This window comes from Galeopterus variegatus, unplaced genomic scaffold (genome assembly GCF_000696425.1).
Source record: "Galeopterus variegatus unplaced genomic scaffold, G_variegatus-3.0.2 Scaffold3272, whole genome shotgun sequence".
NCBI lineage: Eukaryota > Metazoa > Chordata > Mammalia > Dermoptera > Cynocephalidae > Galeopterus > Galeopterus variegatus.
Window position 1 is genome coordinate 85,700 of NW_007729383.1, and position 24,188 is coordinate 109,887.

Genomic DNA, 24,188 nt, shown 5'->3' on the forward strand with positions numbered 1-24,188 from the left:
TTGGTGTGATTTTCCATGGGAATCCTGCAGTCATACTGATGGGAAGTTCAACACACATTCAGTAGGCTGATGTTGATCATGCGACTCTGGTGCAGTGCCTGAAGCCAGAACACTATGGGTGAAAAGACAGAAGGGTTATTGGTACCAATAGATTATCTGAATAGCTTCTGGGATGACCCTCATCTTACCCGACCAGACCACTCCCAGGAATTTGACTGACAGCCCAGGTCCTTGCACTTTAGCTGAGTTCACAGCCCACCCACATTGTTCCAAATGACTTAGCAGCATTGGAGCTGCCTGGGTTAAATCTGCAAGAGAATCAGAGGTTAGTAACACATCATCAATGTAGTGAAACATTGTAACCGTGCTTGGCCTAGTCCACTTGGCTAGGTCCCCAGTCACCAAGCCATGACAGATGGTTGGGCTATGCAGATAACCTTGGGGCAATACTTGAAAGGTCCACTGTCTTCCTTCCCAGGTGAAGGTGAACTGATCTTGGCTATCAGCCAAGATTGCAATAGAGAAAAAAGCATTTGCAAGGTCCAATACATAGTGATAAGTTCCCAGCTGAGTTGTCAGCTGATCCATCAAGTCACAAACTGAAGACACAGCTGCATGCAAAGGAGGCACTACTTTGTTTAGTTCTCAGTAGTCTACAGTCATTTTCCAGGTATCATCAGGTTTTTTCACTGGCCATACTGGAGCATTAAATGGGCTATGAGCTGGATGAATAATGCCAACTTTCTCTGATTCCAATATAGTGGCACTTATCTCTGCATGTCCTGCTGGTAGGTGATACTGCTTTACATTAACTACACATCTTGGCTTGGGTAACACCTGTGGGTCATGTTTAGCATATCCTCGTAACACAGGCTTTACTGTCCATATTCACAGCCAAAAGTCTCCAACTGTTGTTTGCAGGTGCAAACCATAAAGTACATCCATACCCAAGTTGTATTCAGCTACAGGAGATATATATATATATATAGTATATACACAAGGAGGTAGTCTTCCTATGTCCAATGGCAATGACATGGCTTTGACCTCAGTAGTATGTCCTCCATAGCTATCTATAAGAACTGTGGATCCTGGAAACTTATCTGGATTGCCATATATCAGGCTACATTCTGCACCTGTATCTACCAACGCCAAAACATGCTGCACATTAGTCCTCAACCAATGTATTGCCAATTCAACGTGAGGCCTCAGGTCCTCGCCTGCCCCCAAAAGATGAGTACCTTGGCCTGCTCCCTAATCAGAATGGAACAGTTCATCTGCCTCCTTGGGAGCAACCAAAAAGTCCTTTAAGTCCACTGAGCGTACCTTGCTACCTGTTTCCCGACATTCGGTGAAACACTGTTCAGAGCGCAATTGCTGCCACAAGGCAAACAGAACTGCATTTGGCTGCCAGTCAATTTTCTTTTTATCAACCCCTGCTGCAAGCAAGTCAAGCCACATCTGCTTATGGCTAGTCTTGTTTGGTCCCTTTGGGATAAAATCTCAAGCATTTCTTGGGGGTTTGGTCTTAACCACCTTTCGGACCACTTTTGCTTGTCTCCTATCCTTACTTCACCCAAGCTGGCTATCATGGTCGTTACCTCACGTATAGGATGACCAATGTATGGGGCCAGTATGGCCATCAGTGACCCAAAGGACGTTGATGGGGCTTTTTGTAGCACTATGTCTCTCACGTTGCCTATAAAGTTTTCATTGTTCGGGCCATGAGTGTTCACATCAAACATGGGCTGCCACATCCTCAGCTCCTGAATTATTTGAACTAACTCAGCATACGTTTGCCATTTACTAACAATCTTGGGCAGTTCTCCAGCATTTGCCCACATGGTTTGGGCAGCTGCACTCACCCATTCTATAAAGGAACGATTCCCTGGCCCCTGTGCATATCTGTGGCTACTTTGCAGCCGTTGCCTCAGGGACGGGTGCATGGTGATGGAGGCCAATTTCTCCATCTCCTCACCAGAGCACATCACACTGTCCACCCCTAGGTCCCATAACCGCGACAGCCAAACAGCCAGTGTCTCCCCATGTTTCTGCCTGAACTGTCTTCCCAAGTCAACTAGTTCAACCTGGGTATATGGGATGTAGGTGGTGAACTGGGTCACCTACGGATCACCCAGCAGTTGTCTGTCTGGTCCCATAAGCTGCTTGTGTCTCAATTTCTCGGGCACAACAGGTCATGCCTGGAGATGCATGGTCTCCCACAACTCACCACTGGGTTTGTCGTCTTCCCTGGTGTGAGAAGCAGGAGTGGCCAGGTGCTGCACGTCATCCTCCAGGACAATCATCTGCACTTCCAACAACTCTGCTTTCTGCTGTAAATCTCAATCAGTTTGCAGCACAGTGATCAGCAGCCAGGCTCTGGTCAGCAGAAAAGTGGCCACCAGGCACCACATGCTCAAGGATAGCCACATTTCCTCACCCTCCCACAGGGTTTTCTGCCATAGTGCCTGGTCTATGCTGCTTTGAAATACAGTGAGCAGCAACCAGATCCCAGTCAACAGGAAGGCGGCCATAGGGCAGAGCATATTCACAAGTAGCCACGTTTCTTCCTCCTTCTTCCAAGGGCTTTTGGCTCCTGTTCAGAATCCTGCTATGACTATGCCAATTGTCAAGGTAGGGCTGGGTCTGGAGCTCACAGACCCCTCAAGCCCACAGACTAGATCACAAACCCTTCACACACCAGGCTGGGTCCCCAGACCCCCCCCACGCAAGTCTATGAGCTAGGTAACTGGCAAAAAGGTCCTTGGAGCCATAGGTTCGAGAGCATGGCTACCCAGGGTGGACACTCGAAGCAGAAAACACCAGCAAGGTGGCAGTGCTGCACATGCACACTAACTCCACCCACACACAACTTGTTTACAAAGAATGTGCCGCACCACCCCCAACTGGACCTAAGGTGAGGAGGCCTGATTAAATTATTCTATTCTCCCAACAACCCCTATTCTGTAGATTTTGATGCATAGATCTTGCGTAGCATTTTGCTAATTTATTTCTAAGTATTTAATAAGTTTTTTAATGTGTTGTGAATAACATCTTTTTTTTTTCCCCCTTTTTGTCTTTTTTTCGTGACCGGTAACGGGATCGCAACCCTCGGTGTCGCGTCCGCACCGCGCTCAACCAGTGAGTGGACCGGTCTCTATATGGGATCCAAACCCTCGGCGGGAGCGCCGCTACACTCCCAAGCACTGCACTCTACCGAGTGCGCCACTGGGCCAGCCCGTGAATAACATCTTCTACATTTCAATTTTCAATTGTTTACTGGTAGTATACAGAGTATACAACTGGTCTTTATATATCGACCTTGTATGCAGGAACCTTGCTAAATTCACTCTATATTTCTGTTTCTTTGTAGGTTTTCAGGATTTTCTACATACACATTCAAGTAAATGTGTTTAATATGTATGCCTTTTATTCCTTTTCTTACCTTTACATTTGCTCTGAACTCCAGCAAAATGTTACATACAAGTGGAGACAATGGACATGTTTCTTAGGGGAAGAATCTTCAGTATGCTGTTAACTGAAGATTTTTTTGTAGATGTGCTTCATCAGATAAAGGAAATTCCCTCCAATTCCAATTTTGCTGAGATTTTTTTGAAAGGGGTATTGTATTTTCTCAGTTACTTTATACACAGATTTGAGATCATCATATGGCCTTTCTCCTTTATTCTCTTAACATGATGAATTATCATTTTTGAATGTTAAACCAACCTTATATTGCTAGGGCAAACCCCAACCAAGAGGTTGTCATGTGAGGTCATCAATGTTTATAACTGCTATATCTTTTTAATAAACTGACTCTTTTATCAATATATAATGTCCTTCCTTTTCTCCTGTAACAGTTTTTGGCAAAAGTCTATTTGTGTGATTTCATTGTAGCCACCTCAGCTGTCATTTTCATCAGATAACTTTCTCCATCCTTTCACTTTTAAACTATTTATGTCTTTGGATCTAAATGTGTCTCTCTTGGACAGCATATAGTTGGATCTTGGGATCTTGGGTTTTTTAAAATCCATTCTGCCAGCCTCTGTATTTTAATTGGAGGGTTTAATTCATTTACATTTCAAATAATAACTGATAAGGAAGAATTTCTGGCATTTTGCTGTTTGTATGTCTTATACCTTTTTTGTCCTTTTCCTCCATTACTGTCTTTTTTGTGATTTTTTTGTAATGAACAATTTTGATTCCCTTCTAATTCCTTATAGGTATTTTTAAAGATATCCTTGTGGTTTCCATGCTAATAACACTTAACATCCTAAATTTATAACAACGTAGTTCGAATTTACTGCAAGTTAACTTCAGTGGCATACAAAATATCTACTCCTGTACAGCACCTTCCTCTTTTATTTTATTGTCACAATTACACCTTTATACATTGTATGCCCAGTAATATATATTTATAATTATTTTTTATGTATTTGTCTTTTAAATTATGTCAGAAATAAAAAGTGGACTTATAAGCCCAAAACACAATAACACTGGCTTTTATATTTGCCTGTGTAGTTACCATTACCAGAGATCTTTGTTTCTTCCTATGACCTTCAGTTACTATCTAATGTTCTTTTATTTTTCGACTTGAAAAACTCTTGAGTCTCTTGTAGGGCAGGTCCAGTGGTAACAAACACCTTCAGGTTTTGTTTTTCTGGGAATGTCTTAATTTCTACCTCATTTTTTAAAGGACTGTTTTGCTGGATATAGAATTCTTGGATGAGAGTTTAGTTTTTATCTTTCAGCACTTTAAGTGTGTCAACCCAATACCTTCTGGCTCACAGTTTCTGATGAGAAATTGGTTGTTAATGTTATTGAGAATCCCATGTACGTGATGGGTTGCTTCTTTCTTGTTCCTTTTAAGAGTCTTTGTCTTTTAACAGATGTTTGTAATGTGTTTTGATGTGTATCTCTTTGAGTTTATTCCACTTGGAAATTATGAACATTCAGATTGATAGATCTTTCATCAAATTTGGAAAGTTGTCAGGCATTCTTTCTTCAAATATTATTTCTTCCCCTTTTTCTCTTCTTCTGGGAATCTCTTAATGCATATATTAGTGTAATTGATGGTGTTCCATAGGGTTGTTTTTTTTTTTTTAAGCCTTTTTCACTTTTCTTCCTTTTTTTCTTTCTACTCCCCAGACTAAATAATTTCCATTGTTCTATGTTCATGTTTACTGAGTTTGTCTTCTGACTGTATAGTGAGTTTTCCACTTGCTGTTATACTTTTCAGCTCCAAGATTTGTTTAGTTCCTTTTTATAGTTTCTCTGTATTGATATTTCCTACTTATTCAAACATCATCCTCCTGATTTTCTTAATTCTTTGTCCATGTTTTTCTTTAGCTCTTTGACAATACTTAAGATGGTTGTTTTAAAGTCTTTGTCTAGTAAATCCAATGTCTGAGCTGCCTGAGGGATGGTTTCTGTACGTTTATTTCTTTCTTTTCAATGGATCATTTGAAAAGTATATCATGGTAAATTTGAAATCTCTTTCTCACTTTATCCAGGGTTTGCTGATATTTTGTTGTTGTTGTTGTTGTTGGAAGTTATAGTAATTCTGATGTTTAGTGACTTTTCCTGATTATTTTTGCAGAGACTGTTTTTCTTGTTATGTGTTATAATTGATGTCCCTATTCCTTAGCTTGTATTCAGCTAGTGTTTTCATAGAGTATTTCTCAAATGTAGAGGACAGAGAGAGATAACAGAAGAGTAAAGAAAAAGAAAACATCTCTCCCAGTATTTTCATATTGGCTCTGTGCTATGGTCCTCCTCAACACTTAGCAAGGCTTTTACTGAGCCCAGGAATCAGCCCAAGGGAAAATCTTAGGGTCTTCTCAGGTCTCTTCTGAACATTTATCTTGCCTTGGGCATCCATGTGACTTTCTAAATTTCCCTCATATATAGGGGTGCTTTTAGTGCTCTAATTTCCCAGAGTAACTCTCTTCCCGTTTTTTCCCCTGGCTTTAGATGGCCTATTATATGTTTCAACCCTAATCTTTTGCCACACGTAGCTGCAGGTTGTTAGTCTATATTACAATGTTCATGAGCAATATCTGCCACTTTTCCAGCCTAGGACAATTTGAAGTTAGATGAATTGGAAATGAACAACTTGCTCATGTATTCCCCCAGAGAAGTTAGCACAGTCATATGCAATAATAAGGTCTTCTCTGCTCCCTCTGGAACCAGGGACCTAGATCCTACATTGGGAATATAGATAGAAGTCTTCAGGACTGCCACTGAGCTGGGAAGGGGGTGAGGCAATAGCAAGTGCACAAAGTGTTCCTACCACTCTTCTTTTGTGCTGAAGTTATTTTATTTAAAAAAGCAAAAGCAAAAAAAAAAAAAGACAAAGAACAGAAAAGATATAAGTGTAAATTATTTTTTACAAACTGCATATATCAAGGTTTATCTGTAATAATAGTATAATTTTCTTTACAGTACTTGTGAACTCTTTTTAATAATAATACATTATTTTTCTTTACAAGATCATCAAAAGGACCCTTAATATACAAATTTAAATGGTCAATGGCTAAAGTCCTGAGAGCCATTACTGTACCAAATCTATGACGGTACTACAAGTAGTTCGTGGAAAAATGGAATTGAAAGATAATGGAAATATTTCCATGAACTTTTTGAAGGCCCCTCATATTACCAATTATTCTGACATATCTGGTTTCTACCACTTTTAATTTGCCTCTTGTTTGGGGGTATTCAGCATGTGTTTCATTGCTGTAAACCTTTGACTGTTTTCCAGAGTTCTAATAAAGTTTGTCCTGATAATTTCTGCTTATTTTTTGATGGTTCTGTGGAGGGTAGGAGCTTGGAGTTGTCTACTTCATTATTTTGCTGATATTGATCCTAATTAAATTATATTTCAATGTTTTAGCTTGTTACTATGACTAGAAAGGATTACGTGCAAAATCCTGATTTTAACATACTGATTTTCTTAAAATGAAAGCAAGAAAAATAAATGTTATGGAGCATAGACTAAGAAATGAATATTTTCTAACTAACCCAAACTTTACGAGCCCATCAAGAGAACACATGAACATGCATAACAATAATGAAATTTCTTCATCTTTGATTTTTGACAATTTATAGACCTATGAAATCCATAGGTTTTCAGATATGTTTCTATTTTGTCATTACAACTGTATGTTTATCAAGGTAGGTGTATAGAATATATTCCATTGAAAAGTGTTTTAGTTTGGGGCCGGCCCGGTGGCGCACTGGATAAGTGCGCTGCTTGGGAAGCGCGGCGGCGCTCCCGCCCGAGGGTTCGGATCCCACATACAGACCGGTTCCCGCTCACTGGCTGTGCGAGGCACGGGAGCAACACTGAGGGTTGCAATCCCATTGCCGGTCCCCGGTCCGGTATGGGGGCAACACTGAGGGTTGCGATCCATTGCCGGACACGGAAAAAGACAAAAGACAAAAAAAAAAAGTGTTTTAGTTTAATTTATTACTTTTAAAGTTTAGACATATGGTATATACTCCTCTAATTTTACTTTTACTCTGTTCATTACAAATCATGGCCAGGTCCCTGGTAAATGTAAAGCCAGTAATTTTCTGGAAGAATCAAGGTCGTGGTCTCACAATAAAAAAAAAAATACTAAACACGTGAGGAAATAAGTTATCATGATTGAAATACAGTAGAAAACACACATGCATGCACACACACAAAACACACACACACAATCTGACCAGCTAAGACTAAAAATGCTTGTGTTATATAGGATATCATACAAAATAAATTGCTTTAATATGCTTAAAGTTTGGAAGTAAGATATTGAGACCCACAGAAGAAATGTCAGGAAGTCCAATATGTATCTATCAGAGTTCCAGCAGGATCTAATGTATTTATTTTGAGACTATTACACATACATGTGGAGTACAACATTGATTTTCAATAATTGTGTACAATGTGTGATGGTTAGATGAGGATATTACACTTATTAAACTTATTCATTACAATATGCAATCATTATTTGTGTCTGTTAACGAATTCCTCATTAGCCCCCCTCCCTTTCCCCCTCCTTTCCCCTTTTTCACCTCTAATAACCATGGTTCTTTTCCCTCTTTCTAAAAGTTCAGTGTATTACTGTAATTGTCATTTCTTTCTCTCTTTATTGTTTATTTGTTTATTTATGGCTATGAGTGAAAAGATGCAGTATTTCTCTTTCTGTATCTGGGTTGTTTCATTTAGGATAATTTTCTCCAGGCTCATCCATGTTGCTGCAAATGGTAGAATTTCATTCTTTTTTATGGCTGAGTAGTATTCCACTGTGTATATATATGATAATTTCCTTATCCAGTCATCCATTGATGGACATTTAGGTTGGTTCCATTGCCTGGCTATTGCAGATAGAGGTGTAATAAACATGGGAATGCAGGTATCCCTTTGACCTGATGATTTCCAATCCTCTGGATATATCCCCAGTAGTGGGATTGCTGGATTATATGGTAGTTCCATCTGTAGTTGTTTGAGGAATCTCCATTCTGTTCTCCATAATGGCTATACTAATTTACAGTCTCACCAACAGTGCAGAAGAGTTCCTCTTTCTCCACATTTGTTATTCTCTGTCTTTTTTATAATAGTCAGTCTGATTGGGGTAAGGTGATATCTCAAAGTGGTTTTGATTTGCAATTCCCTGATATTTAGAGATGTTGAGCATTTTTCATGTACCTGTTGGCCATTTGTATGTCTTCCTTTCAGAAATGTTTATTCAGCTCCTTTGCCCATTTTTTAATTTGATTATTTGGTTTTTTGCTATAAAATTTTTTGAGCTCTTTGTATATTCTGGTTATTAATCCCTTTTCAGATGCATAGTTTGCAAATATTTTCTCCCATTCTGTAGGTTGTCTTTTCACACTGTTGATTGTTTCCTTTGCTGTGCAGAAGCTTTTGGTTTGATATAATCCCATTTGTTTATTTTTTCTTTTGTTGCCTGTGCTTTGGGGGTGTTATTCATAAAGTCTTTGCCCAGTCCTAAGTCCTGGAGTGTTTCTCCTATGTTTTCTTCTAGGAGTTTTAAAGTTTCAGGTCTTATATTTAAGACTTTAATGCATTTTGAGTTGATTTTGGCATATGGTGAGAGTTACAGATTACAGGTCAAGTATTCTTCTACATATAGATATCCAGTTTTCCCAGCACCATTTATTGAACAGGCAGTCTTTTCCCCATTGTATGTTCTTGGTGCCCTTGTTGAAGATTAGTTGGCTGTAAGTATGTGGGTTGATTTCTGGGTTCTCTATTCTGCTCCATTGGTCTATTTGTCTGTTTTTATGCCAGTACCATGCTGTTTTTATTACTATAGATTTGTAATATAGTTTGAAGTCAGGAAATGTAATGTCTCTGGCTTTACTTTTTATGCTCAGGATTGCTTTAGGATCTAATTTAAAGATGAGGAAGTAATAATGCATGCATATATGGGAATCCAATATACAACAAAAGAGACAATGCAGATCAGCTAAGAAAAGATGGCCAAATCAGTGAAGTATGCTTGAATAATTGATTGGTTATGATTTAGAAAAAAATGAAAAGAAATCCATATTTCAGGTTATACTCAAAATTCAATTAGAAGAAAATATAGAAAACAAACCAAAAACTAAAAGAAAATATAGAAAATATTTTATAATTTCAAGATGAAGATTTTTTAATTATAATACAATAAGAATAAACCATAAATTAAAACACAGATAAATTAAATTCAAGGACTTTGTTCATTGAAGGCATCATAAAAAGAATGAAAAGATATACCCCAACTGCAAGAAGATATTTGCATCATATATAACAGAAAAGGACTGATGTAAAAAACACTAATGAATCAATAGGGAAAAGATACATAGCCCAATAGAAATATGGGAAAATATATACTAGGCATTTCACAGAAAGGGAAACTCAAATAGCCAATAACTATAAAAATATGTCTAACTTTATTATTAATCCCAGACAAGCAAATTAAAATCATAGTGAGTAGTTCCATATTCACCAGCTAGCATCAAATTTAGAAGTTGGATAATATAACCATGCAGCATTGCATAACAAAGGGGAATATGAACATACTGTACAAAAGGACTTAAGTCCCATAAGTCTATACTCTGGGTAAATTGGGTATGTCCAGCAAGCAGCTCTGTTTATAATATCAAAAACTTAGGAACAGTGCAATGAATAAATTCTGAATACAAAAAATATTATATAGAAATATAAACAAATAATCTAGTTAACATACTGATGTGGTTGCATCATAGATGCATAATGTTGAGCAAAGGAAAAAGGTTACAGGTGAGTTTCTGCAGTATGATTCTGTTTATATAAAGGTGGAAAGCAGATAAAAGTAAAATTATCTGTGAATTCATACAACCATTATTAAACTTTTTAAAAGCAGGAATGATTAACAAAAAATATAGGATAGAAGCATGAGGGTAGGCTAAGACTGAATGTAAATGTGGAGGGATCACAGGGGCTCTGTAAATTAAGCTTATCTGCATTTTGGATTCACAGGTGTTCATTTTTCTATTATTCTTTAAAGTGTTAGTTCATATACACAAACAACATCTCTTTTTTGTGTGTCTATGTTATATTTATCAATACAGACATTTTTTAAATAGTAAGATGCACTACAGATATGAATCGACTTCTATGGAAACCAAACCACAACATTATTTTCATAAGAAAAGGGGATTGTGAATTAAAAAAAAAAAAAAAAAAACATAGTTAGAAAATGGGGAAAAGAAATCATAAAAAAATTCTGCCAAGTTGGCATGGAGCCTAGAGAAAAGAAAGACTTGCTCCATCCAGAATGCAAGCCAGGTTCTACGTTTTTTTCAAAGCTCTTGATTGTTCAGGGCCTGTGAGGTTTAGCACAAGGCAAAGGGATTCCTCAGGACCCTGTGTCACCATTCTATGGAAACTAGAGGGAGTTCAAAAGCCTATTGAATTGGCTTGATTTTAAAATAAATTGTTAACTGTCCCTTGCTCTTGTGCCCCAAACCAAAGGGCAGCCTTTTTGCCTCCCAAGTGATTACAGGATGGAATTCATTTGGATTTCCAGAGACTTCTTTATCAGATCAGCAAGGTTTCCTTTTTTGCTAGGTAAAACTTTTTTTTCAGGGTTCTCAGGGATTAAAGAGCATGTGTATTGAAATAAAAATAAGATGAAGCTATCAGTTTATTTATACTTGACTCCAAGAGAAGGGCTTCAGATGTTAAAGACTTACCAATAAGACCTTTTTTTGGTATTAATCTGAATACAAATGTATGTTTGCATGTATGTAGATGTGTGCCTGTGTATGTCTCAGTTGACTTTAACACTGGAACTGCTTCTTTTGTGTAGGCTCAGGGGCAACTTGTAACTTGCCCCAGGTGGCAGAACCTGCAGGTAAGACTTTGGGACCTGAGCTATTTTCATGACACCAGCATTCCCTTAGGGTTAGCTTCTTTCATCCACTCTCTTTATCTCTTCCTCCTGGACCAAGATTCCACCAAGACTGGGTGGGAATCCTGGTCCCAGTGGATGAGTGCAGAACTGTCCTAAGCCTCTATGGTCAGCATCCATGAAGAGCTTCCTTACAGAAATTTTAGCCTCCTCAGGAAAATATCAGAAAATCACAAATGCCACTGGCATACTGAAAGGGCTTGTGATGAGGTCATCTCTCTCCAGGAGGTGGAGCCTAATATCCCACCCCTTTCAGGGTGGATTGACTTAAGGATTCACTTACAAAAAATACAGTAGGGAAAGGGGAAAATAGTAACTTTACAGTGGATAAAACTAGGAATCACTACATTATTCAAGTGATCAAGTTTAACGTCACCAGAGGTAAGACATGCTGATATCAGGTACCCCCTGATATGCTACGAAAAGGAGAGTACTTAACTTGTGTGGTGTCATTCCAAAAACCCCCAACCCCTAAAACCCCAGTCTAATTATATGAAAAACACCAAGGGCTGGCCGGTTAGTTCAGTTGGTTAGAGCTCGGTGTCGTAACACCAAGGTTAAGGGTTCGGATCCCCACACCGGCCAGCCACCAAAAACAAACGAAATAAATGAACTTTCCAAACATTCTAAACTATTTGTGGGAGGTGTCGGTGATGGGCCATAATAATCATATACATTGTATATTGACAAAATAAAAATTAAAAAAAAAAAGAAAAAAGAAAAACACCAGATGAACTCAGACTGGGGAACATTCAACAGGATAAGATACCTGGCCAGTACTCCTCAAGACTGCCAAGCCATGAAAAACAAGGAAAGACTGAGAAACTGCCACAGACCAGAGGAGACTGGAGGTGTGACAATTAATGCAGTATGTTTAGGATATAAATTGGATTCTGGAATACAAATAGGAAAGTAATGGATGAGCTTGTGAAATTCAAATAACGTCTGGATTTCATTTAATAGTAATGTACCAATATTGGTTTATTAGTTTTCACAAACATTATCATCTTTATAACTTTTCTTTAAACATAAAATTATCCCCAAATAAAAATGTATTTTTAAAAAACTTGCAGTAAGAAAGGGCTGTGTATCCTGCAACTTTTCCACTGACCTAGTCCAGCCGTTCCCCTGACCTCACCAAACCCACTTGGAGATGGCTCAGAGGGTCATGTGGTACCCTAGGAGAAGCCTTGCAGCTGGAATACAGACAGCTGGGCCAGGGGTGGGGGGAGGCCAGGAGCTTGTTATGGACTTGGGAAGCCCATGATACAAGTGGCAGCTAGATGTGTGTGTCTGGAGTTGAGGGATGGAATCAAAACTACACATTCAGAATCAACTAGAGAGTGGGTCTAGACAGAGCAGAGTCCAATGACTGTGCCCTGGGGTCCATCAGGGTTTAGAGGGGAGCAGAAAAGGAAGGCAAAGGAAACTGAGAAGGGATAGTCAGATAGACAGGAGACACAGGAGAGTCATTGCCTTGGTGCAAAAAGTCAATTAAGGAGGAAGGGGGCATCACTGCATCCTAGGAGGGCCCCCATCAATAGGGGTCATGTATGTTTTTCTCACATTGTTATGCTCTCTCTCTAGCTGGGGGCCTGAGCATGCCGTAGGCAGTTAATGAATACTTGCTGAGTTATAAGTGAAGCCCCTAGGATTCATCATCCAACATTCCTGTCAGAACTGTCCTTATAAAGAAAGAGCAGAAGATAAGGCACCGACTCATTCCTTAAAAGGATTTTATAAATGAAGAGCAACAAAACTCCTTCGTGCACCCCCATTGTCCCGTTCCTGAGATTTTAACTGACTTTGACATTGCAGAACAATGACAAATGTACACAGAAAGTTGCACCCACTTTTTTCAAAAATCAAAACAGCCTCGTGAGAAACATAGTGAAGGCAGATCAGTCCAGATTCAGTCCACACGTTTCAACACATGAGATTCTCAATGGGGTGCATATTCAGACAGAGCTAAGTGTGCCACCTTATACAAAAAGAGCCAAAGAAATGCCACCTTTAAAAGCTACCATATGAAACCAGAAACAACGGACAGCACCCATGTTCCTTTGCAGCTGAGTTAAGGGGTTAGAGATGGCTGTGAGGTCTCTGGTGGGATAGAGGACTGAAAGGTTTGAGAGACCAACTCTGGGACACCCCCAAACCCTGAAGCCACAGCTATGGGGCAGGAGGTGGACTAGAAGGGGACAAGCTGGACTGCAAGACCTGTTCTGCCTCGGGTGGGGTAAGGCCTCTACAAGCCCCGTGAGGATATTTTCATTTTGCATAAGGAAGAATTGTTCTCACACAAAAATGGTTACTCAGCATTGGTACAGAAAAACATACAACTTAGAATCGGAGCTAAAAACTGGAAAAGGCCTCTAAAATCATGAAAATTTCCCAACCAAAGAAGAGAAATAAAGGTTGCTGATGTGTAACTTCTTTTTCTCTTTTGCATATGAAAGATTAAAAAACAAGACCAAGAAAATGCAGGATTTCAGAACACCTGACATGCAGGGTTGCTAGCCTTTGCTGACAAGCAATGAGATAACTTTTAGGTAAAGGATATAGGTGTTCATGACAATTAGGAACTTCCTATTTTCATCTAGAAAATTTTCAGTTTATAGGCAAGTGCCTATTAAAGTCAAAAATATAGAGACAGTTCTCTAAGAGAACATTACATTAGGGAAAAGAGGATTGCAATTGGGGCATACACATAGACTGGGGTATGTCAGAAGAACAAAGAAAAGTCTGGGGGTTTCATGGAGAGAGGAATGTTACATATTGTTTTGAAAGAAAGCACACTGGCACTAGCAAAGTTCTGGAGACTTGGCAGGCTTTCATTGTTGAGTGATAGCGGTAGATAAAATGAGTCTTGGAGTCATGGCAGGTTTCAGCAGCTACTAGGTAAAGCTAGTCTTAGGACTACAGCAGGCTCTTTCAACAGCTGGGTTTGTAGACAATTCTCTTGGAGCAGGTGCCATGTGCCCCAATTTTTTGTCCTGGCCCCTCGACTCCAATTTTAGTTTGGGCATGACAAGAATGACCCGATTTGTACAACCAACTTTCATATCCCTATAAGTTAATGAACTGATCAACTGAAAGCGGGGTGAAGGCAGTCAGAGGGTAGAGGAGGTGGAGGAGTGATGGAGACCTGCTTTGCTCCCAGTGGACAGCTAGCAGTGCTTTGAGATGAACAAAAACCCAAGCATTAGGAAAGAGGGTCTTGATTTGGCCTCATGTTCTTCTCCTGCCCGCATACTAAAGGGACCTTTTAATTTTCACAAGGAATTTGAAAAGAGGAAGTAATTTGGCTTACAGCTGAAGACTTCTGTGCATCTGCTTGGCCAAGGGCCAAGGCCGGCCCTTGTGTGACTGTGTGTCACAGGAGGCTGGAGACTGTCCAGGAGCCTTCTTCCTGCTCTGGAATGGATCCCATCTCAAATCCCTCTTCTTTGTCAAGACAGGCTGAGACCACTCACTTCATCCATCCTAAAGGGTATTAGGAACACAAATGAGAAGCTCAAACGGTGGCAACTCAGGAACTTGTGCCTGAGGACAGAAATCAGGCCTGCTGAAATGTATGAGCTGGGGGTGGAGGAGACTATAAAGGCCTGCCTAAATGTGGGGCCTCCACATTTTTTCTCAACCAAATAGGAAAAGGAAGCAGAGTTACACCCTTTCTGCTAAAACTGCTTCTAATTTATGATAGCATACCAGGAGGAAGGACCAGGCTGCTGGGCCATGACCCCTCTCTGAGTCCTTCCTGGATGCCTCACTCATCAGTTTCCCATTACATATCCATTCTTGGACAAGATCACAGATCAACTCTGCTTTATTAAGGTGCCTCATTCCTTGTTCTGGAATAGATCTCATCTCCAAGTGCTTGTATATCAGCACAGGCTGACATCAGTCACCTCATCCGTCCTGAAGGCTGTTACGAAGACACAATGAGAAGTTCAAGGTGGTGGCAACTTAGGAACTTGTGCCTGATCTGTGGAATCAGGCCTGCCTAAATGTGTGTGTGTGTGTGTGTGTGTGTGTGTGTGTGTGTGTGTGTGTATTTGTAAGCCACACATTTCTGATCGGGTTCCCCCCACCATCAAAGTGTACTTATACTTCAACAACATTTCTCTGCTTTCAGGTTGTTGGTTTCAAATGGAGGATGAGGAGGCACCTTCTCAAACAGTGTCACAGGTAAGGGCTCCCAAGTCAGGACCAGAAACCCAGAAAGCATTCCCTTGTGAGATGTGTGGCTCAGTGGTGAAAGACAATTTGTGCATGGCTGAGCATCAGGGAATATGCCCTGGGCAGAAGCTGCACACATGTAGGACATATGTGGGGCAACTCTGGTTCCTTACGAACATCCTCCAGCACCAGAAACAGCACAGTGGAGAGAAACCCTTTAGAAGGGATCAGGAGGGGGCTTCATTTGTTAAAAACTCTAGAACATACACCAGTGAACATACACCAGTGAATCCCTTGACATGTGGGGATGGTGGGAAGGATCCCCTGGCCAGCTCGAGCCTTTTCCAGCTCCAGGCCACTCATGGCAAGGGGAGTCCACATAGCAGCATGAAGTTCAGGAAGGCCTTTTGCAGTAGTGAAAAGCCTTCTGAATACAAGGAATGTGGGAAGTTCTTTAGTTGCAAAATCATACTTGTTCAGCACCAGAGAATCCATACTAGATAAAGGACCGAATGCGGGAAGGTCTTTAGCCAAAGCTCTAGCCTCGTTCTACATCAGAGAGTTCACTCTAAATCAAGGTCTTTTGAATGCAGTGAATGTGGGAAAGCCTTCAGCTGCACAGACAGACTTGTTCGGCACCAGAGAATCCACCGTGGAGAAAGGCCTTATAAGTGTACCATATGTGAGGAGTTGTTTTCAGACAGACAAAGTTCTGTCCTTATTGGACACCAGAGAGTTAACACTGGGCAAAACCTTATAAATGCAACGAACGTGGGTAATTCTTTAGCCACAAAATAACACTTGTTTGGCACCAGAGGATCCACACCGGTGAAAAGCCTTATGAGTGGAGTGACTGTGGGAGATTCTTTAGCCAAAGCTCTGGCCTTATTTTACACCAGAGTTCACAGTGGAGCAAGACCTTATGAGTGCAATGAATGTGGGAAACCTTTAGCCATAAAAATGGACTTGTTTGGCACCAGAGAGTCCACGCTGGAGAAAGGCCTTATGAGTGCAGCAAATATGGGAAACCCTTCAGACAGAGCTCTGGCCTTGCTATACACCAGACGGTTCACACAGGAGTAAGGTCTTATGGGTGCAGTAAATGTGGGAAAGCCTATAGCAAAAGATCTGACCTTGTTCAACACATGAAATTTCACACTGGAAAAAGGCCTTTTGAGTCTATGAAAATGTGAGAAATACTATAGAAGAAGCATCCACCGTGTTTGTCATGAAAACACTGGAGAAAGTCTTTATAGATGAAGCATATGTGGGAAAACATATGTTGTTTCCTATAGCAGCAAACACATACTTGCTCAACATCAGAGAATTCACACTGGAGAGAGGCTTCAAGTGCTGTGAATGCAGTTAAAGCCTTAAGCGAGAAATACAGGCTAATTCAGTACCAGCAAACCCACACTGGAGTGGATGTGCAGCAGATATGGAAAATTTTCTATATAAACCTCCAGGCTTGTTAGACACCAGAGGCTTCACACTGGTGCAAAACTTTATGAATGTAACAACTCTAGAGCATTCTTTACCTATAAAATCACACTTGTTAGGCATCAGAGAACCCACACGGAGAAAGGGACTTATGAGTACACTGAATACGTGAAATTGTTTAGCCAAAGCTCTAGCCTTATTGAACATCAGAGAGTTTATACTGGCTGCATGAGTGCATGGAATGTGGATAATTCTTTAGCCAAAGCACCAGCTTTATTTTACAGCAGAGTGTTCACACCAGAGCAAGACCTTATGAGTACAGCAAACGTGGGACCTTTCAGTCTTTATCCATCCTTGTTCTGCACCAGAGAATCCATCCTGGAGAAGGGCTTTCTGAGTTCAGCAAATGTGGGAGATTCTTTAGCTATAGGTCTGTCTTCATTAAACATTGGGAAATCACACTGGAGAAAAGAGTTAAAGTACAGTGACCGAGAAAGCTATTGCTCAATGGCCTTCATTTGCCACTGGAAAGTTCACACTGGAAAAAAGACCTTAAGAGTGTAGGAAATGCACTGTCTGCTTGTTCAACATAATGGTAGACACCAGAGAAAAGCTCTGAGAATGGCTTCTGTGAGATAGCCAACATCCCAAAATTAAATCTCACATCTGGATGTCTAAACTGGAGATATTCCCTCTGAATATCAGGTATGTGGAATGCTTTCAGGAGCTGCATTGCACATTCTAACCTGCCCAAGGCCTTTGTGTGAATTATATTGCTGCCAGGACTTGTGACTGAAGCCATCTCACCTCAACCAGCTGGCAAATGTGCATCGGGTTACCCCAATATACTCAGTGAACACAGAGTTCTGTGCTCTTTATCTCATTCCCTAGAGGGAAATCATGAGTCATCTAAGCATAATTACAACTGGCACAGAAACATTGTGTATGAATAATAAAGAGTTTGGGGGTGACTGTAGCAAGCCTGAGAGGATGCGTGCCATCTAAATGTGCTTCCACAAATATTCCAGTCCAGTCACTAGCTCTGAGGGATGAAAGTGTACAGATATACATAAGGCCTCTGGATGTAAGTCTCTTCTATGGCCATGGTCACTGGCAGAGCAAATAACCTAAAGGTTTTGGCCGTTCACTTCAATGCCATTGGTGCATAGGCAGGAAAATGGAACCCAAGAGGAAATATTGTAGTCCAGAGATATGATTTTTGTGACTAACATAAAAACATCCTTCATTCCTTGAGAGTCTTTGTTTCCATTAAAGCAGGACAGTACCTCACAAAGGAAGAGAATTATGGTAGAGTCAATATATGTTTGCCAAATCTGATTTTTCTTTTTTTTTTTTTTAAAGATGACCGGTAAGGGGGTCTTAACCCTTGACTTGGTGTTGTCAGCACCACGCTCACCCAGTGAGCGAACCGGCCATCCCTATATGGGATCCGAACCCGGGGCCTTGGTGTTATCAGCACTGCACTCTCCCGAGTGAGCCACGGGCCGGCCCACCAAATCTGATTTTTCAAGAGGAGTGGGAGATCCAGATTTTTACATGGAACCAGTTTTTGTTTTTGTTTTAATTTTTATTGAATCAAAATTGATTATACATATTTTTGGGGTTCAACGTTGAGATATGTTGATCAAATCAATATTACTAGCATATATATTGTTACAAATTGTACTTATTCTTTATACCCCTTGTCCAATCTCTCCCCATCCCCCCTCCCTCCCCCTCTCACCTCTGATAACCCTAGATTTCCTCTCTTCTTCTGAAAGAGTAATGGTTACTCCATTGATTTGTTGCCTAGATGATCTGTCCAATGCTGAGAGGTGTGTTCAGGTCCCCCAATATTATCATAGAGCAGATGCTTCTTCCATCACTCTGGAATGGGCTTTGTGGAGAGACATCCTCTTCTTTTCTTTGGTCTCTGCTGGTGACTCTCCTTGTGTCAATGCACTCCAGTGGCTGGCAGACCATCTGCATGGTGGTTGTGGCATCTAGCCACTTTTGTGGCAGCCATGGTTACTGTGGTGGCTGTGGTGGGCCACCCACATGCAGGTGATGTTTTTGGTATGCTCCTTAGCACTGGCAGTGAGCCTGGTTGTGGGAGGGGAGTCTGGTCCCTGGCTCCATACCTTGGGTCCCTGGGTGGACCCCAAGGCACTGGTGGTGTGTCTGAGCTGGAACTAATTTTTTGTCCTTTGCTTACTTCTAAAGTGGGGGTACTTCCTGTTGAGACCAGTACTTGAGCTCTGTGGTTGAACTAAATTGCTGCTTTGCTGCTGCTTCTCTAAGGAAGGCTTTTTATGCAGTGTAATGGTTGACCTTATAGGTACTTCTGACTCTCCGGATACCCAGTGTACCTGGGTTGTGTAGAAACTTTGATCTGGTCCTGAGTCTTTTCATCAAATTGCAGCCCATGCAATTCTATATTCCTGACCAGTCTCCTCTGAGTGGTCCTATGCTGATTGGAGGGCAGATCAGCTGTCCTTGCTTGTGTTCCAGTGTTCCCCCAGTGGGCCTGTCTCTCCCACTGGCCATGCATCAGTCCCTTGAGATGATTCACTGGCCTCTGAGTGGCTCCTTTTTTTCAGTTATTGTGGCTCTTTGCTCCCATGTGGGTCCACAGGAACCGTGTTAGTGATCTTGCTGGCCTGGAGATCACCAAGGCCCTCTTCTCCCCTGCCGCCTCCAAGCAACCCCATCCGAAGGGCTTGGCTGCAGCTTTTGCCAGCTCCTGCTCCATGCGCTCAGCAGCTCCAGCCTTAAAGCAGCTGCACTACAGCACAAAATGGTCAGAGTGGCTTTTTCTTTCTCTCATTGTGGCTTCTCCTGCCTTCATGTACTCTGTAGATCTCTCCTGCTCTTACTCTGAGCTCTAGCAGCCCAGCTTGGCTGTTGTTGCTTTTTTATATAGTTGTAAATTGGTTGATTTGCGGGAGAGAGTGACACTGGGAACCATCTATTCCGCCATCTTGACTGGAAGCCAGAAACAGTTTTAAAAATGTGTTATTGAGATATAATTGATATAAATGTCATGTGCTTGAAGAATAAAATGTGATGTTTTAACATATGTATATACCCACAAAACACCATAATCACGATAATAAAGCCATCACCCCCAAAGTTGCCTTGTGCCCCTTTTCAATCCTTATCTTCCTCTGTGGAGCCTCATCCCCATGACCAATGATTTACTGTCTTTTACTATAAACTTGTTTGCCTTTTCTAGAATTTTATACGAATAGAATCATAAAATGTTGACTCTTTTTTGTCCTTTTTTAAATTCATCATTAGTATTTGGAGATTTATCTATGTTGCCTGTTAATTACTATACTATATTATAATTTTTTATTCTGTTTATCTGTTAGTGGACCTTTGGATTTATTCCAGTTTAAGGTAATTACAAATACAGCTGCATTTAACATTCCTTTCCTAGTCTTTCTCTTTGGTTAATATCTAGAAGTATATTACCTGGGTCTAAGGATAGGTAAATGTTTATCATCATACAAACTGACCAACTTCTAAAGTGCTTGTACTATTTTACATTCTCATCAGTGGTGTAGGATAATTTCAATTGCTCTCTATCCTCATCAGTATTTGGTATGTCAGTCTTTTTAATTTTAGCCATTCTCATAGGTGTGTAGTGGTATTGTGCTTTTAATTTGTATTCCCTCAGTGACTGGTGCTTTTAGAATTTTTACATATGATTATTGCCATATCTTTGATAAATTGTTCTCACTTTTTTGCTCATCAAATTTTTTTGTTGTATTATTGTTTTAAGAATTTTTTATAAATTTTGAATATATGTCACTCACTAGATATGTGATTTGCTGATACAGTCTTCTAGCCTGTAGCTTGCCTTTTCATTGCTTAATAGTGTCTTTCCAATGGCAAAAAATTTTAATGTTAATGAAGTCGAATTTGTCTATTTTCTTTTATTGACTCTGTTTCTGATGTTGTGTATAAGAAATTTTTGCCTAACTCAGGGTCAAAATGTTTTCTCTTTATAGTTTTACAGATTTATAGTTCTGTTTTACAGTTAGGTTTATAATCTATTTTTAGTTAATTCTTATATATTGTATGAGGTGTGGTGGTCAAAGTTTCTTTTAAAGAACCCGGACTTCCAATTGCTCCAGCTACATTAGTTGCAAAGACTATCCTCCTTACTGAATTGCCTTTACACCTTTCTTGAAAATCAGTTGATCTTATATGTGCTTATTTCCAGACTTTCTATTCTGTTTCAATTTCATCTCTTCATCTATACTTTTGCCAATATCCTAAAGTCTTAATGTAATTTTAGAGCATGTCTTGAAATCAGGTAATGTAGTCTTCCAACTCTGCTCCTCTTTTTTCAAAGTTAAAGTTGTTTTGGCTGTTCTAACTCCTTTCCATTTCCATGTGAGTTTTAGAATCCCCTTTTCAATTTCTAATAGAAGCATACTGGGATTTTGACACGGACTCTATTAGCTATATAGATATAGATCAGTTTGAAGAGAGCACATTAACAACATTGAGTATTCCAATCCATAAACAAGGTGTATCTCTCCCCTTATTTAGATCTATATTTTTTTCAACAATGTTTTACAGTTTTCAGTTTATATATCTTTTTGTATCTTACTTATCTTTAAATATTTTATATGTCTGATGCTCTTAAAAGAATATTCTTTTAAAATGTCAATTTCCAATTATTTCTTGTTAGTACATAGAAGTATGACTGTGTTTTGTATATAGACTTTCTATGCTGGACACTAGTGTTTTTTGTTTTGTTTTGTTTGTAGATTCATGGGATTTTCTCCACAGACCTTCATGTTGTCTATGAATAAAGACAGTTTTAGTTTTTCCTTTCCAAACTGGGAATTGCAAAATTTATTGGCATCAAATTGTTCATTATAATCACTTAATATGTGTAGAATCTGTAGTGTTGTCAGCTCAGTTATATCTAACATTAATAATTTGCATTTTCCCTCATTTGTCCATGTTAGTCTGACTAGAGATAGATACTTTATTGATCTCAATGAACTTTTGGTTTCATTGATTTTTCTTTTCTATTATTGTATTTTTAAATTTCATTAATTTCTCTCTGAACTTTATTCTTTCCTTATTCTTATTTTGGGTTTAATTTGTCCTTTTTCTAGTCTCTTTTGGTGGAATCTGTTGTAGAGCTGAGACCGTTCTTTTCCAACATAAGCATTTAGTCTATAAATTTCCCTCTAATGCTTTAGCAACATCACACGATGTTTTTCATATGTTGTGCTGCCATTTTGTGTAGGATAGAGTTATTTTACAGTGGGTTGGAATAGCTGTAGTCTTATCTCTGGAGATGTCTAGATGTTTGACTTCAACTCTTAGCCATTCTCTTAGCAGTAGAATTTATGATGAGCTGTTTAATGTCTGACATATCCCTCGTGACCCACAGGGCCAGTGTATTTTACTGATGGCTTCACGTGGCATAAAGGATTGGGCAAGCTGGTCCTGATATAACCAGAGGGGCATAAAAATCCCTGCTTGGCCTTGAGCTTTCCCAAAGCCAGGATTCATCACAGAGGTCTTGGTGGTTCAATCCAGAAAAGAAGCAAGGCCATGTGTGAATAAGGATCTTGATCTCCTGCCTGGATAATTTGAGTACCAAAATAAATATTGGTAGTAATTGATTATAACCTGCTATGGAGAGAATGTTTGTCTCTCCCCTACCCCCAATTCATATGTTGAAACTTTCATCCCTAATATGAAGGTATTTGGTGGTGGAGCCTTTGGGAGGTATGAGGGGGTCTTCATAAAGTTCATGGAAAGATTTGTGTTACTTTTTAATTCTATTCTTTTGTGCATTTTTTGAAATACCCTTGTATTTATGACAAGCAAACAGAAAGGACATTGTTGGGTGGGAGGAGGGAGAGGGAGGAGGGAGGGGGTTTCGGTAATGGGCCACAATAATCAACCTCATTGTATATCAACAAAATAAAATTAAAAAAAAAAAAGAAATACCCTTGTATTTAGGTTTAGATGAGGCCATGAAGGTGGAGTCCCCATGATGGGATTCATATCCTTATAAGAGGATGAAGAGATCAGAACCTTTCCTCTCTCTGCTATGTGAGGATACAGCAAGAAGGCATCCATCTAAACCAGGAAGACAGCCTTCATCAAGAACCCGGCCATGCTGACACCCTGAGCCCAGACTGCCAGACCCCAGAACTGTGAGAAATAAATGTTTGTTGTTTAAGCCACCCACTGTATGGTATTCCGATATAGCAGTCTAAACTGACATAACCCATTTAATTAAGAATGAGCCTGATTTCTGCCTCAGGCCCTGATACAATGAAGTGACCAACTTTTCTCTTTCCTTCAGCAACTAGAAAACCAGACAAAATATAGGATAGCAAGAACAACCCAGTTTTCAGGCACTGGCTAATAGGCAGTAAGGACTAAGATCTCAGAAAAAAAGAGATACAAAGGAGGTATGGTTGTATCCACTAAAAGCCCTGTGATTGTATGCACTTACAGGGACAAAATAAGGATACATTTAATCCACATGACAAGAATCTAGGTGGCAGAGTACAGGAGAGGAGAGAGGGGAAGATTTGCAGAAACATCCTTGTAAGTCTTTGGCTGAGTCCTGGTGGGTGAAAGGGCGTACGGACCCAAGCTGATAAGACGACAGGACCTGAGCTGACAGTTCACCAGAGAAGTTCCACTTTATTCAAGGATTGCGTGTATATTTATAGGGAGCTGCATTCCGGGTTTGGATAGGGGGTGGACGGGGCGGTAGCTGATTGGACGGGGCTGGGCAGGAGGTGAGCCTTGACCTGTGACTGGTTGAGGTCTGGCACCGGCGGGCTTCTACTGTGGAGAAGAGCCCGGAAGGGCGCCATATTGCTAGGGAATGCTTTCCCCCTCCCCCTCCGCTTGAGTGCCCATGGTATCCTTACATTCCTCCCTTTTCCTCTGTTGTGGGAATGGGTTGTCGTAATCTTCGAGCTACTTCCTGCTGGACGGGGGCGTTGTAGGGGAAGAGGAATTGGGAGGAGATTGGGGATTTTGTAACAGGACCCAAAAGAGGGTAGAGAATAAGATAATTTTGAAGAGGGAGAATTCTAGAAAGCTTCCCTGGGCCGGCCCGGTGGC

The 24,188-nt window shown here is 40.2% G+C and overlaps 1 protein-coding gene across 1 annotated transcript; it reads left to right on the forward strand.

The window, feature by feature from the left end:
- The first annotated feature begins 10,254 nt into the window (after positions 1-10,254).
- LOC103600228 (zinc finger protein 132-like) lies at positions 10,255-17,627 on the forward strand. Its single transcript, XM_008584473.1, is given in 6 exon segments — positions 10,255-10,288; positions 11,340-11,384; positions 15,544-16,368; positions 16,371-16,398; positions 16,576-16,812; positions 17,090-17,627. Coding segments are annotated over 6 exon segments (1,707 nt in total).
- The last annotated feature ends 6,561 nt before the right edge of the window (positions 17,628-24,188 follow it).